We start from the raw sequence: 16913 nt of genomic DNA on the forward strand, positions 1-16913 counted from the left end.
TTAAGTATTTGAATTTAGATTTCGTTCCACTTCCATAAGCTGATATTTAATCAAAAATTGATGCTTTTTGTTACTTTTGCTGAAATATTTGTGTTTTTGAGTACTTTTGAGGTTATGCACTCCAAAAATGGCTTTTTTGCTACTTTTGGGGTTAAGTATTTGAATTTAGATTTCGTTCCACTTCCATAAGCTGATATTTAATCAAAAATTGATGCTTTTTGTTACTTTTGCTGAAATATTTGTGTTTTTGAGTACTTTTGAGGTTATGCACTCCAAAAATGGCTTTTTTGCTACTTTTGGGGTTAAGTATTTGAATTTAGATTTCGTTCCACTTCCATAAGCTGATATTTAATCAAAAATTGATGCTTTTTGTTACTTTTGCTGAAATATTTGTGTTTTTGAGTACTTTTGAGGTTATGCACTCCAAAAATGGCTTTTTTGCTACTTTTGGGGTTAAGTATTTGAATTTAGATTTCGTTCCACTTCCATAAGCTGATATTTAATCAAAAATTGATGCTTTTTGTTACTTTTGCTGAAATATTTGTGTTTTTGAGTACTTTTGAGGTTATGCACTCCAAAAATGGCTTTTTTGCTACTTTTGGGGTTAAGTATTTGAATTTAGATTTCGTTCCACTTCCATAAGCTGATATTTAATCAAAAATTGATACTGTTTGTTACTTTTGCTGAAATATTTGTGTTTTTGAGTACTTTTGAGGTTATGCACTCCAAAAATGGCTTTTTTGCTACTTTTGGGGTTAAGTATTTGAATTTAGATTTCGTTCCACTTCCATAAGCTGATATTTAATCAAAAATTGATGCTTTTTGTTACTTTTGCTGAAATATTTGTGTTTTTGAGTACTTTTGAGGTTATGCACTCCAAAAATGGCTTTTTTGCTACTTTTGGGGTTAAGTATTTGAATTTAGATTTCGTTCCACTTCCATAAGCTGATATTTAATCAAAAATTGATGCTTTTTGTTACTTTTGCTGAAATATTTGTGTTTTTGAGTACTTTTGAGGTTATGCACTCCAAAAATGGCTTTTTTGCTACTTTTGGGGTTAAGTATTTGAATTTAGATTTCGTTCCACTTCCATAAGCTGATATTTAATCAAAAATTGATGCTTTTTGTTACTTTTGCTGAAATATTTGTGTTTTTGAGTACTTTTGAGGTTATGCACTCCAAAAATGGCTTTTTTGCTACTTTTGGGGTTAAGTATTTGAATTTAGATTTCGTTCCACTTCCATAAGCTGATATTTAATCAAAAATTGATACTGTTTGTTACTTTTGCTGAAATATTTGTGTTTTTGAGTACTTTTGAGGTTATGCACTCCAAAAATGGCTTTTTTGCTACTTTTGGGGTTAAGTATTTGAATTTAGATTTCGTTCCACTTCCATAAGCTGATATTTAATCAAAAATTGATACTGTTTGTTACTTTTGCTGAAATATTTGTGGTTTTTGAGTACTTTTGAGGTTATGCACTCCAAAAATGGCTTTTTTTGCTACTTTTGGGGTTAAGTATTTGAATTTAGATTTCGTTCCACTTCCATAAGCTGATATTTAATCAAAAATTGATGCTTTTTGTTACTTTTGCTGAAATATTTGTGTTTTTGAGTACTTTTGAGGTTATGCACTTCAAAAATGGCATTTTTGGCTACTTTTGGGGTTATGTATTCGAAAGAATGCTGCCTTTGTCACTTCCACAATTTTGTATTTTGTTACTTTCACAGTAATATACCCAAATATTTTTATTTTCGACTACTTTTGAGGTTATGTATCTCAAAAATAACTTTTTCAGCTATTTTTCGGTTACGTATTTAAATATTAATTTGTTTCCACTTCCATAAGCTGTAATTTCATCAAAAATTGATACTGTTTGTTACTTTTGCTGAAATATTTGTGTTTTTGAGTACTTTTGAGGTTATGCACTCCAAAAAATCCTTTTTTTGCTTCTTTTCAATGTTAGATATTCAAAAAGGAACGTTTTTCTTCACTTTTCATGATTTGTACTCCAATAAATAGTTGTTTTGGGCCAATTTTTCATTTATGTGCAGACATATGGCAGTTTTAGCTACTTTTTAGGTTATGTACTTGAAAAATTGATGATTTTCCAATTCCCCATGATATATTTCAATAAAAAGTTGACGTTTTTTTGTTACTTTCATAGTAATATGAGAAAATATTATTGTTTTGTACTTTTGAGGTTATGTGATCCAAAAATGGCTTTTTTTGGCTACATTTGAGGTTATTTCGAAAAATATACTTAAAAAAAGGTTTTTGGTCTAATTTTACAGTTATGTACTTTGAAAAACGGTCTTTTTGGTCACTTTAGAGGTTATCCTCATGATATTTATTCCAATAAATGATTGTTTGGGCTAATTTTTCAATTATGTGCACAGAAATGACTCAACTACTTTTGAGGTCGAAAAATAATTATTACTTTTGTGATTATGCCTCCTGTAATAGCTTTTTTGGTTACTTCTGAAACCAAATATTCAAAAATTGGTGTTTTTTCCACTACCACAACGGATATTTATTGTTATTTTCACATTAATATACTGATATATTTCATTTTCTGACTACTTTTGAGGTTATGTACTTCGATAAATGTTTTTTTCGACTACTTATGTCATTATATACCCCAAAAATGGCTTTTTCGGCTATTTTTGAGGTTATGTACAAAGTCACCTATTCTTGGATGGTTATAATCGTTAGCACGAACACCATTTTAGAGAATTCCGAATTTTAAACTCACAAACCGCTAATATCGTCAAAACAATAATGATTTGTATATTCGCAACATGTTTTGTTATCTAAAAAGGGTACTTTCGAAAATGTTTACTCATAAAGTGACATTTTTGAGGTTATGAACAACGAAAAATGACGTTTTAGGTTATTATTGAGGTTATGTATCACCAATTTAACGAATTTGAACCTCAAACGCACACAAATTCCTAGGTTATGTCAAAACTACACCGTAAATCATTTATCTAAATCAATTAAATATTTTTTCTATATGCAACGCTAATTTTTCACTATTTTCAACCAAATCTACTTCATAGACTGACCCTTCAAATACTAATTACCGAAAAATAAATTTTGCACTTTCCATATATTATTATCGGTAATCCCCTCGTAGTACTAATAAAAATTCAACTTCCACGAAAAGTGTACAGTTCATTGACCTTACCTAAAACGTATTCTACGCCAAATATTTCTCCAATAAGAATTGTTTTTATTTCGGATTTGAAATTTTTTCAAAAAAAAAAAATATTTTTCGACAGAAATCAAATGTCCCGAACCCATTTTGGCGCCACACAGTATTTTATCCGTTACCAGCAACGATCGATTACACGCCAGAACGTTGATAAGAACATCGGATTCGAGCAACAGCGCATCTTCTTATAAAATAGGAGCTCTCGTGAAATATCGATGCGAACGCGGCTACAAAATCATGGGGGAGGCACTAAGTACTTGCGAGGATACAGGAAAATGGACGGGCAGCGTTCCGGAATGTATATGTAAGTTTTAACTATTGAATAACGTACACAGCGAGCCGAAATAACTGCTATTTTGTCTCAATTAAATTTACAAACACTATAAAAATTTGTTTACGTACTTTGAAGATTTCAAACAAGACGTGGCAACGTGGCTTTGTTGCGACCGAGCCTTGGCGGGAACATGTGTTATTATTATCGAGTTGGTGGTCGTAAAGTGAAATGAAAAATCGTGTCAGATTTTTTGTTGGTTATGAATGTGGCGTTGAAAAAATGTTATTTTATTTGTTTATAGACGTGGATTGTGGTGTTCCCGAAAATATTACACGTGGCATAGTCACTTTACCGTCTAACGCTTCGTATTACGGAGCTCTGGCTCTGTACACGTGCGACGACAACTACGAACTGGACGGCGTTTCGAGAAGGCTGTGCCAAGAAAACGGCACGTGGAGTTCCGATGCACCGGTTTGTAAAGGTGAGTTTACACCGTACGGTTTTTTTTTATTTTTCTTTATTCAATTTATTTCTTCTTTCTAATTTTTATTAAAATCGAAATTTACGTAGGCTAGATAATTTAAATTAAATTTTAGGGTTAGAAATACTTTTTTTTTCTATTAAAAACAATTCAATTTTTTCAATTTTGTAATAAAAACTACAATTTTACGTTAAACTGTGTACAACAAATATTCGTATTTCGTTTAGATATTTTATTATACGAGTGGAGATCCAAAATAATATTTTTTTTTACATATCTATGGAAATTAATGTCACGCGGACCCAAATCGGGCGAGTTAGATGCATGAGACTTCGTAACCTTATCATTTTTACCCAAAAACTATCGAATTATGACTATGATTGCAGGAATATTGTCATAATGGTAAAACAAGTTTCCTGTTAGCCACATATCGAGTTATTTTTCACGTATGAGTGAGGGTGTCGGCCATTTTGGATGTAAACGTTAACGGAAGTCACGTCATCTGTCTACCATTCTGTGATCCCTATGATCATATCTGCGTCATCAGTCTGTATTATATATGATGGTATTTGTCATGTTGTCTATGATCCACCCGTCGCTTGTCATTTGTCGATTACATTGTGTCATTTGTCGTTCATGCCACATGTTTACTGACGTATGTTTTGTGTCATCTGTCAAAACTGCCATCTGTTAACAGTCTAGTATGCTGCGGTATTTGTCATTTCTGTCTACTGTGATTTTTATCATCAGTCGTGTTTTATTTCATCTGTCAATTGTCGTGTATTTTATGTCATCTGTCAATTGTCGTGTATTTTATGTCATCTGTCAATTGTGTATTTTATGTCAACTGTCAATTGTCGTGTATTTTATGTCATCTGTCAATTGTCGTGTATTTTATGCCATCTGTCAATTGTCGTGTATTTTATGTCATCTGTCAATTGTGTATTTTATGTCAACTGTCAATTGTCGTGTATTTTATGCCATCTGTCAATTGTCGTGTATTTTATGTCATCTGTCAATTGTCGCGTGTTTTATGTCATCTGTCAATTGTCGTGTATTTTATGTCATCTGTCAATTGTCGCGTGTTTTATGTCATCTGTCAATTGTCGTGTATTTTATGTCATCTGTCAATTGTCGTGTATTTTATGTCATCTGTCAATTGTCGCGTGTTTTATGTCATCTGTCAATTGTCGTGTATTTTATGTCATCTGTCAATTGTCGTGTATTTTATGTCATCTGTCAATTGTCGCGTGTTTTATGTCATCTGTCAATTGTCGTGTATTTTATGTCATCTGTCAATTGTCGCGTGTTTTATGTCAACTGTCAATTGTCGTGTATTTTATGTCATCTGTCAATTATCGTGTAATTTGTTACAGAAATTCAATGTAAAACCCCAGAAGCCCCGAATGGTCTATTAGTTACGGTTACTACCCACAGTGTAGGCGGCGTTGCCGTTTATCAGTGTCCCAAAGGACATAACATGATAGGAAACGATACAAGGATTTGTATGAGGAATGGAATATGGAGCGGGTCGTATCCGTCGTGCGCAGGTAACAAAAAAAAATGAATAAACAAAAAAAATCGTTTCATTAATAATTTATTTTTTCCGTAGCCGTCGACTGCCGTCAACCAGGAGACATAGAAAACGGAAGAGTGCTCGTAGTTAACGGTACGACTTACAAAAGCGCCATCGAGTACCACTGTATACCGAATTTCGTCAGAGTCGGACCATATTTGAGAAAATGTATGGAAACGGGAGAATGGTCAGGAGAGGAACCCACGTGCAAAGGTGAAACAACCATAAATGACCGTTATATACATGTTATAATTCAATATCCACCCGGTTTCGTGATAAAAACACGTTAGTTTAGCGTTTTCGTAATAGTAAAATCCATTTATCGAAACGCTAGATATCGGAAATTGATACTTACGTTCTTACCGGATGGATTAGTTCACTTCCGGTGAGAAATTTTCAACTGATCTAGAGGATTTTATTTCATAGATAGATTTCCAAAAAATAAAATTATAATCACCTCTAATCCTCAATCGGATAACCTCTCACACAATCGACAGCAAATTATACCTCGAAAAATGTTCGTTGGCATCACAAGTTTTCTATGTAGGTCATTCTATAACGCATAACGAGGGTATTGTCGAAGGTCGTAGTCAAAGACTTCCAGAATTGCCTGAAAATATCGCTGGAGTCGATATGCTACTGTATTTTGAAGGGAATAATGTTGATACCAAATAATTTCTACATCTACTGAACCCCTATTCAATTATCCAGAAAAAAATTTATTCGATCAACACCCTAAACGAGATCGTGTTGCTAAATGACAGTTTGAAGATAGTTTTTAAATTCTAGTGATAAAAATAGCCACACTTTTCTCCGGATTTATCGTTCAGTGACTCATTTTTCTTCCCCCACAATCAAAAATGACAAAAATTGCATCGATTTGGGACATTTGAACTACCATGGCAAATATATTATCGCAGGTTCTAGTGAAAAACTTCCAGAATAGTAACTAGCCACACTTTTCTCCGGATTTATCGTTCAGTGACTCATTTTTATTGTCTCGCAATCAAAAACGACAAAATTGCATCGATTTGGGACATTTGAACTACTATGGCAAATATGTTATCGCAGGTTCTAGCGAAAAACTTCCAAAATAGTAACTAGCCACAATTTTCGCCGGATTTATCGTTTAGTGACTCATTTTTCTTCCCCCAAATTCAATAAACGACAAAATTGCATCGATTTGGGACATTTGAACTACCATGGCAAATATGTTATCGCAGGTTCTAGCGAAAAACTTCCAAAATAGTAACTAGCCACAATTTTCGCCGGATTTATCGTTTAGTGACTCATTTTTCTTCCCCAAAATTCAATAAACGACAAAATTGCATCGATTTGGGACATTTGAACTACCATGGCAAATATGTTAACGCAGGTTCTAGCGAAAAACTTCCAAAATAGTAACTAGCCACAATTTTCGCCGGATTTATCGTTTAGTGACTCATTTTTCTTCCCCCAAATTCAATAAACGACAAAATTGCATCGATTTGGGACATTTGAACTACCATGGCAAATATATTATCGCAGGTTCTAGTGAAAAACTTCCAGAATAGTAACTAGCCACACTTTTCTCCGGATTTATCGTTCAGTGACTCATTTTTATTGTCTCGCAATCAAAAACGACAAAATTGCATCGATTTGGGACATTTGAACTACCATGGCAAATATATTATCGCAGGTTCTAGTGAAAAACTTCCAGAATAGTAACTAGCCACACTTTTCTCCGGATTTATCGTTCAGTGACTCATTTTTATTGTCTCGCAATCAAAAACGACAAAATTGCATCGATTTGGGACATTTGAACTACCATGGCAAATATGTTATCGCAGGTTCTAGCGAAAAACTTCCAAAATAGTAACTAGCCACAATTTTCGCCGGATTTATCGTTTAGTGACTCATTTTTCTTCCCCCAAATTCAATAAACGACAAAATTGCATCGATTTGGGACATTTGAACTACCATGGCAAATATGTTATCGCAGGTTCTAGCGAAAAACTTCCAAAATAGTAACTAGCCACAATTTTCGCCGGATTTATCGTTTAGTGACTCATTTTTCTTCCCCAAAATTCAATAAACGACAAAATTGCATCGATTTGGGACATTTGAACTACCATGGCAAATATGTTAACGCAGGTTCTAGCGAAAAACTTCCAAAATAGTAACTAGCCACAATTTTCGCCGGATTTATCGTTTAGTGACTCATTTTTCTTCCCCCAAATTCAATAAACGACAAAATTGCATCGATTTGGGACATTTGAACTACCATGGCAAATATATTATCGCAGGTTCTAGTGAAAAACTTCCAGAATAGTAACTAGCCACACTTTTCTCCGGATTTATCGTTCAGTGACTCATTTTTATTGTCTCGCAATCAAAAACGACAAAATTGCATCGATTTGGGACATTTGAACTACCATGGCAAATATATTATCGCAGGTTCTAGTGAAAAACTTCCAGAATAGTAACTAGCCACACTTTTCTCCGGATTTATCGTTCAGTGACTCATTTTTATTGTCTCGCAATCAAAAACGACAAAATTGCATCGATTTGGGACATTTGAACTACCATGGCAAATATGTTATCGCAGGTTCTAGCGAAAAACTTCCAAAATAGTAACTAGCCACAATTTTCGCCGGATTTATCGTTTAGTGACTCATTTTTCTTCCCCAAAATTCAATAAACGACAAAATTGCATCGATTTGGGACATTTGAACTACCATGGCAAATATGTTAACGCAGGTTCTAGCGAAAAACTTCCAAAATAGTAACTAGCCACAATTTTCGCCGGATTTATCGTTTAGTGACTCATTTTTCTTCCCCCAAATTCAATAAACGACAAAATTGCATCGATTTGGGACATTTGAACTACCATGGCAAATATATTATCGCAGGTTCTAGTGAAAAACTTCCAGAATAGTAACTAGCCACACTTTTCTCCGGATTTATCGTTCAGTGACTCATTTTTATTGTCTCGCAATCAAAAACGACAAAATTGCATCGATTTGGGACATTTGAACTACCATGGCAAATATGTTATCGCAGGTTCTAGCGAAAAACTTCCAAAATAGTAACTAGCCACAATTTTCGCCGGATTTATCGTTTAGTGACTCATTTTTCTTCCCCAAAATTCAATAAACGACAAAATTGCATCGATTTGGGACATTTGAACTACCATGGCAAATATGTTAACGCAGGTTCTAGCGAAAAACTTCCAAAATAGTAACTAGCCACAATTTTCGCCGGATTTATCGTTTAGTGACTCATTTTTCTTCCCCCAAATTCAATAAACGACAAAATTGCATCGATTTGGGACATTTGAACTACCATGGCAAATATATTATCGCAGGTTCTAGTGAAAAACTTCCAGAATAGTAACTAGCCACACTTTTCTCCGGATTTATAGTTCAGTGACTCATTTTTATTGTCTCGCAATCAAAAACGACAAAATTGCATCGATTTGGGACATTTGAACTACTATGGCAAATATGTTATCGCAGGTTCTAGCGAAAAACTTCCAAAATAGTAACTAGCCACAATTTTCGCCGGATTTATCGTTTAGTGACTCATTTTTCTTCCCCCAAATTCAATAAACGACAAAATTGCATCGATTTGGGACATTTGAACTACCATGGCAAATATATTATCGCAGGTTCTAGTGAAAAACTTCCAGAATAGTAACTAGCCACACTTTTCTCCGGATTTATCGTTCAGTGACTCATTTTTATTGTCTCGCAATCAAAAACGACAAAATTGCATCGATTTGGGACATTTGAACTACTATGGCAAATATGTTATCGCAGGTTCTAGCGAAAAACTTCCAAAATAGTAACTAGCCACAATTTTCGCCGGATTTATCGTTTAGTGACTCATTTTTCTTCCCCCAAATTCAATAAACGACAAAATTGCATCGATTTGGGACATTTGAACTACCATGGCAAATATGTTATCGCAGGTTCTAGTGAAAAACTTCCAGAATAGTAACTAGCCACACTTTTCTCCGGATTTATCGTTCAGTGACTCATTTTTATTGTCTCGCAATCAAAAACGACAAAATTGCATCGATTTGGGACATTTGAACTACTATGGCAAATATGTTATCGCAGGTTCTAGCGAAAAACTTCCAAAACAGTAACTAGCCACAATTTTCGCCGGATTTATCGTTTAGTGACTCATTTTTCTTCCCCAAAATTCAATAAACGACAAAATTGCATCGATTTGGGACATTTGAACTACCATGGCAAATATGTTATCGCAGGTTCTAGCGAAAAACTTCCAAAATAGTAACTAGCCACAATTTTCGCCGGATTTATCGTTTAGTGACTCATTTTTCTTCCCCCAAATTCAATAAACGACAAAATTGCATCGATTTGGGACATTTGAACTACCATGGCAAATATGTTATCGCAGGTTCTAGCGAAAAACTTCCAAAATAGTAACTAGCCACAATTTTCGCCGGATTTATCGTTTAGTGACTCATTTTTCTTCCCCAAAATTCAATAAACGACAAAATTGCATCGATTTGGGACATTTGAACTACCATGGCAAATATGTTATCGCAGGTTCTAGCGAAAAACTTCCAAAATAGTAACTAGCCACAATTTTCGCCGGATTTATCGTTTAGTGACTCATTTTTCTTCCCCCAAATTCAATAAACGACAAAATTGCATCGATTTGGGACATTTGAACTACTATGGCAAATATGTTATCGCAGGTTCTAGCGAAAAACTTCCAAAATAGTAACTAGCCACAATTTTCGCCGGATTTATCGTTTAGTGACTCATTTTTCTTCCCCAAAATTCAATAAACGACAAAATTGCATCGATTTGGGACATTTGAACTACCATGGCAAATATGTTATCGCAGGTTCTAGCGAAAAACTTCCAAAATAGTAACTAGCCACAATTTTCGCCGGATTTATCGTTTAGTGACTCATTTTTCTTCCCCCAAATTCAATAAACGACAAAATTGCATCGATTTGGGACATTTGAACTACTATGGCAAATATGTTATCGCAGGTTCTAGCGAAAAACTTCCAAAATAGTAACTAGCCACACTTTTCTCCGGATTTATCGTTCAGTGACTCATTTTTCTTCCCCCACAATCAAAAATGACAAAAATTGCATCGATTTGGGACATTTGAACTACCATGGCAAATATATTATCGCAGGTTCTAGTGAAAAACTTCCAGAATAGTAACTAGCCACACTTTTCTCCGGATTTATCGTTCAGTGACTCGATTTTCTTCTTGCATCGATTTGGTACATATGAACTACTACGGCAATGATGTTGTGGCAGGTTTTTGTGATGTGAAAATGATTGTTTTTTGAAAAATTGTTTCAGTTCCATCGGAAGCGCCTCAAGACTCCTCAAATATGACAACACACATCGGGATAGGAGCCGGGGTGGTATTATTCCTGCTGCTGCTTCTAGGCATCATCTATTGGAAACTGTGAGTGTTTCCTTCTCGTTCCTAAATCTCGGATAATTATTTTTTTTTTTTTTTTTTTGTTTGTTTAGCCGAAAACCCGTAGCCGTAAAAAACACCGAAAACGTCGAAGGCGCCGAACGTAAAGAAGACAGAAACGCGGCGGTGATGAGCTACGCCACGTTAACCGACAGAAACGGATACTCGAACGGAAATTCGAATTTATACGAAAACATCCACGACGAAAACGTGTACGACGCCCCTTACGAAGAAACCGGCCGGCGCAGCAGCGGCGAATACGAACCGGAACCGGTAGGAAGAACCGGAAACGGTATAACGATCAACGGAGTGGCTGTGAGATGAATCGAGTTACCGGAAATGTGAAATTTGTGTTTTTCGATTAAATAGAAAATTAAGAAAATCGCACTGAATAGACCAAAGGATAAGTTGGGTTATACAACTAACTCTGTGATAAATTGAGTTACATTAATTTAAATACTTTATATATAAAAAGTTACGAGTTTAAAAGATATTATAACCTCACATTTTTCTTTTTTTAATTTGATCCATTATAAATCAATCAAAAACCCCGAGAATTGATCAAATACTAATGAGACATAATACGGGGACATCTTGTTATAAAAAACAAAAAATTTCAGTCTTAAGACCGAAAAATTATACATGGAGAGTTACTTTTGATCATATAACTTTTTGTGAGTAAACAATGGCGTTTTTTTTTAAATTTTTTTCTCGTAATTTTATGAATATTAATTATTATCATCATCTAAAATGATTTCCAGCTACACAGGATGTCCCAGATGTAGTTAAACAAATCAAAAGTACAATTTTTTTATATGAATCACCCTATATTTCGCCAAAGTGACCTTTAATATTTTAATACGTCATTATAATCGTATTTTTAATTTGTTTAGTTACTTCTGGTACTTTCTAGATGTTTGGAAATGATAAAAATTTCGAAAAATGTCCACTAGAAACCGTATAAATATGTTTGGTTCACCCTGTATATAGTTAACCGGATGATAAAATGAAAAAATGTTACGAAATAATCGATCAAGTACCAAATGTATGATTCAAATTAAAAAAAAAACTATTTTTTTACAAAATTTCGATGGAAATGTCCTCCACATTAAAAATTTCCACTTTTTTCTCGGTATATTAATAAAAAAATTCATATTTCTTCAATAATTGCTCGAATCTCGTCATTTGAAAGGAATTTGAGATTAAAGTTAAATCATTTCGAAGCAAATTTCATTTTTGTTCAAGAATTTCATAACCCGCAATCGAATAAGCTTTATGAACACCTTCAGTACTTCTAACAGTTAAAATTTCTTCTCTAGGCCCCATTTCATCAGATCTAGATCAAAAATTAGTTCACCAAATCATGATAAACAATTGAATTGTGGAAAAACTCAGTCAAAAAAACAAATTTTCCATATATTTTTGCAGAAATTGCAAATATAAGACCAATTTTTTCACCGTTAAGATACTTCTGGAGCCGAACAACCACTCAAGGATCAAAATATACTTCAAAAACGACTGTGTCTTCAATTGCAACACTTCAGGCATGATTTTTCATAAAAATATTGTGCTAAAAGGAACCTCAGTGCTGTACAGTTGAAATTAGTTCCCAGGCCCCCTTTTCATCAGATCTAGTTCCAAAACTAGTTCATTGAAACATGCTAAACAGTTATTTTATCAATTTATAGAAAAAACCGTGTCCGAAAAACAAATTTCCCACATATTTGTTGCTAAAAATAGACCACAGATAATACTAAAATTATTTCACTGTCTCCTCTTTTCTTAAGATTTAGTTCCGAGTGATTTTCCCTGTATTGAAAATGTATTGAACAATATTACGATCTCACTATATACACGATGAAAATGTAAAACTAAATAAAAAACTGTTATTTCATAAAACTAAATAAAAAATTGTTATTTTGAAATACCACTAAAATTGATCACTCAAATTGAAGTTTTTCTTATCACAAGAAGGAGCAACTTGATTGGGTATCTACGCATCCCCCATCCCCATCGATCTATGAAAACAGATCAAAAATTATACTAATACTTGTAAATATTGATTAACTATTCATTTTGTATATACTCATTTTGTATTAAAATGTAAAATTGTATAAAAATATATTTTTAATATTTGACATCAAATATTTTTTTACTACCTAATCGATTTAAAAACAGGATAAATAATGGAAGGAAACGCATATAAACAAGCCTTGGGAAATTTTATTTTATATTAAATGGATAAATAATTAAAGTTACATTGCACTGCAACATTAAAAGAAGACGCTAACAAGAAGATCTGGATTAGATCGTTTCGAAGGTACTTCTTGGGGTAATCCAGTCCAGAAAGGCACCAGAAGAGTGCTCCCCTTTTAGTTTCCCCCCTTTTCCAAATCTCTTTATTATAAGAGTATTTTCCTTCATCACAGAAAGGTTCTGGGTAAATAGAAGGCCATTTTTAACAGTTCTGGTGTTTCTTGAAGCAACAATATTCCTGACGAAGCCTTTTATCTTTAGAAATATGATTATTGAATGCACGATGGCGACTGCAGCGAAAAATTGAAAAGTTGCATATAATAAATTATGAATAAACGCTATTCATAATTAAATCCAATTTAATAAAGTGGATTCTACACGAAAAATTGTTTGTAATCTGCTACTTGTCTTTATTTTGCTATAAAAGTGTCTCATAGTGTTTACAAACAAATGTGGATAGAATAGGAAGTCTCTTTAATCATTTGGGGCCTAAAAAGTGTTTCTGAGGAGAATATAATGTATCCACCATAAATTAGTGTCCCAAAAACTGAATCTAAATGAATCTGAGAGAAACACAACATCTCTCCCATTATTTGGGGTCTTCAAAAGTATTTTTTAGATGAATATTGAGTCAATAATTGATAAAAAAATTAAAGAACAAAAACTAGCAATTTGACACAATAAAAACTGATCCTTAGTATGAGCTTAAGTGAATAAATTGATTTTTAATGAGGTTCAGGTACATTTTATTGATTTCTTGTATTTGATTTCATCTCACTACTCTTTTGAAGGTAAAAATTTGGTCATACTGACTACCAATCCAAGCATTAGATCAAAAAAGTATATATTCTTAATTCCTACTTCTAAAATTGGTTCAGGAAGAAATTAATGGACATATTACATAATAAAAAACAAAGTAAATTCACATCTAAACCCTTAACACTTATAAAAATGATATACAGTGTGATAAAAAAGGACTTACTTATTTGTTGGATATCATCTATTTTCATAAGCGCCTGCATAGTCATGATCTTCATAAATACATTTTGGAATATTCAGAAATCTTGTAATTTCATGAATATTTGCATAACTATGCTCATCCAATATATCTGCAACAAGACAAATTACGTAATATGACCAAAATATATAAAAACGTATATCTCACCTACTGAAGCCGAAGTATCTTGTCTGTTGAGAAGAAGCGATGGAAAGGCATTTCTGTGGAGTCTGGAAGACGTACTTGAAAAATAATCTTTCTCAAAATGGTTATGACATATTCTTTTTCCCTCGTAAACTTTATAAGGGTTCATTTCTTGAAGGGACCTGTCTCCGATGATTCTTAACCATTCGTCGAATCTCTTGCGATGTTTTTCCGGATTCGGAAATCGATGTTGTATTTTAGCTTGATTATTACAAGCTTTTATACAGCAGGGAAGCTTCATATTATTAGTAAAAGAGAAATATTAGTGGGTTAATTGAGTTTTATCTGGCACAAATTAAAATAAAATGAGGTTACGTTGAATTCATAGATAACATATAAACAGAAGAGCATTCATTTATAGGTTTGTTTTTGGTAGCTGCACCGGAACTGTACTAAACTGAACCAGTGCAGACCAGTTCGTGAGTGTATAGAATTAGTTCGATCGGATACAAAGAACGATATTGTGCAGAGTAGTATAAGAGCATTTGTTGATTGTTGTATTTGAGGTTATTTTATATGATTGAGGCCTTGTAGTATTAACAATAATGGAAAACGATTTAGTACTTTTTGATATTTTACGTTCGTCCGATGACGAAGATGTAATGCCCCCTTTATCAGATTACATTGCACTACACTGGCTGAACTAGTTCTCTTGCACTGCTACAAAGAACGTTTCCGTCTAGAAAGTTATATTCTAAATAAAAATTGAGACTAGAAAGGTTTCGAAAATTAAAAAAAATATTTCGAAAGTCAGAATTTGAATAAAGAGTGTCTAGAAAATCAAATTCTAAAAGTGACTAGAGAGGTTTTGAAAACTCAAAAAAAGAATTTAGAAAAACAGAATTTGAATAAAATTGTCTCAAATATTGAAAAAACTATCTATAAAAATCCAGATCATGCCTCACTCTGTATATTACGTAACAAATGCAATAAATAATTTATTATTATAAATGCTATTATAAAAAAATGACTCGATTCTAATTCAAATTGAATAAAAGTAAATTAATAATATAATCCGGAATCACTCGAGTATATTCGGAGCAAACAAAATCGATGATCTAAGTTCTCATGAGCGCTTTCAAATAAAAAAGAAGTGGACCTTAACCTATTGATGAAGATGAGTGTAAATATGAAGTTCACAAGGAAGATCAAGCAGTAAGAGTTAAAAACTTTTATCAATAATCAATTTTTATGCTGTTTGATATTTTAAGTGTTTTTTTACTATAAAATTTATTAAAACATTTTTTTTTCAAATAAACAACTTTACAATGACTTATTTATTTATATATTTTCCCTTCAAATTTAATATCCACGTGCTAGGTAAGTGAATTCTGAAAACTTTCCAGAAATGGATACAGTGAGATACGCCTCAATTATTAATAAGTAAAATATTAAATATTAGTTGAAATATTTATACTAAAACCCGACGATAAAAATTAATTAATTAATAATTAATACCTACCTTTAGAGCATCACCACTTTCATCTTTTAACGTACGCTTGTCTTTAAGATGGTTTATTAATTCTTTCAAAGATACAACTTTTTTTTGGAGATTTCTAGTTTGTCTCTGTAGACGTTTTATTTTTTCTGTTTTTCTTTTATCAGTTTTTTTAATTAAATCAATGGTTATTTTAGCCTTTTTGGGTGTCGAAAAATCTGTTGATGAAATTTCACTAACATAACTGGGCTCGAAAAATTTACGTTTTTGACATTGACTTAAGGACTTTTCTGAACCTCAAAATTAATAAAAACTCTAAATAAGTATTTTATTCGTATTGTATCTTGTAATTTTTTGCATAAATGTTATTTCCTTACTTTTTTCCAAAATATATGATAATGGATGGAAAACTCCATTCCCATTAAATAGATCTGATAATGGAGTGTTTGACTGAGGTTTATTACTTGTATTAATATTGATTGGATTTTTAACATAAATTGAAGGAACTGCATTACGTTTTATCGAAGATTTAACAATTCCAAAAATATTAGATTGACAAATATCTTCAGCTTTAAAATGTCTAGAACATATACTAGTTCTTCTCACATCATCATTAATAGTTAGCCCACAAGCATTGAGCTACTTTATACGTACGTCCAAATTTTTTGGAAATCTAAATTTGTTAAATTTTAAATATTATTCTGAACTTAACAAAATTAGAAATAATGTGAACTTACCTGTGCAATGAAATATTATCAGCTTGAGATGCCTTTCTATCACATAAATAACATGAGTTCACCATTTTTTAATAATTGGTTATTGAAAATAATATATTCATATGTTAAAAAACCAAAAATTAAAGCACAATTTTTCTAAATTACTATTATTAATAAATATGTAAACACAACTATAACCACAAAATTGCTCTTCAGATTTTCCCACTACTGATATTTTAGAAAATAGATACCAACTGACTATATAGGAATATTACATATATGATTGCCATCT

The 16913-nt window shown here is 32.7% G+C and overlaps 2 protein-coding genes across 3 annotated transcripts in view; one reads left to right on the forward strand and one right to left on the reverse strand.

The window, feature by feature from the left end:
* The window catches only part of LOC130445753 (sushi, von Willebrand factor type A, EGF and pentraxin domain-containing protein 1), a 33426-nt gene extending 20271 nt beyond the window's left edge, over window positions 1-13155 (forward strand). For both annotated transcript variants that reach the window (XM_056781600.1, XM_056781601.1), the window contains 6 exons: window positions 3283-3519; window positions 3791-3970; window positions 5347-5520; window positions 5583-5759; window positions 10887-10995; window positions 11064-13155. In XM_056781600.1, the coding sequence (XP_056637578.1) occupies window positions 3283-3519; window positions 3791-3970; window positions 5347-5520; window positions 5583-5759; window positions 10887-10995; window positions 11064-11334 (1148 nt within the window). In that variant the 3' untranslated portion in view covers window positions 11335-13155. The remainder of the gene's footprint in view (window positions 1-3282; window positions 3520-3790; window positions 3971-5346; window positions 5521-5582; window positions 5760-10886; window positions 10996-11063) is intronic.
* Window positions 13156-13228: 73 nt separating this feature from the next.
* LOC130445885 (uncharacterized) lies at window positions 13229-16911 on the reverse strand. The gene is made up of 6 exons (XM_056781773.1): window positions 16897-16911; window positions 16283-16544; window positions 15930-16201; window positions 14432-14702; window positions 14249-14375; window positions 13229-13556 (listed from the first exon to the last, which is right to left on the reverse strand). Exons 1-5 carry the CDS (start codon window positions 16909-16911, stop codon window positions 14263-14265), a joined length of 933 nt encoding a protein of 310 aa, XP_056637751.1. The 3' UTR covers window positions 13229-13556; window positions 14249-14262.
* Between the last annotated feature and the right edge of the window lie 2 nt (window positions 16912-16913).

This window comes from Diorhabda sublineata, chromosome 6, assembly GCF_026230105.1.
Source record: "Diorhabda sublineata isolate icDioSubl1.1 chromosome 6, icDioSubl1.1, whole genome shotgun sequence".
NCBI lineage: Eukaryota > Metazoa > Arthropoda > Insecta > Coleoptera > Chrysomelidae > Diorhabda > Diorhabda sublineata.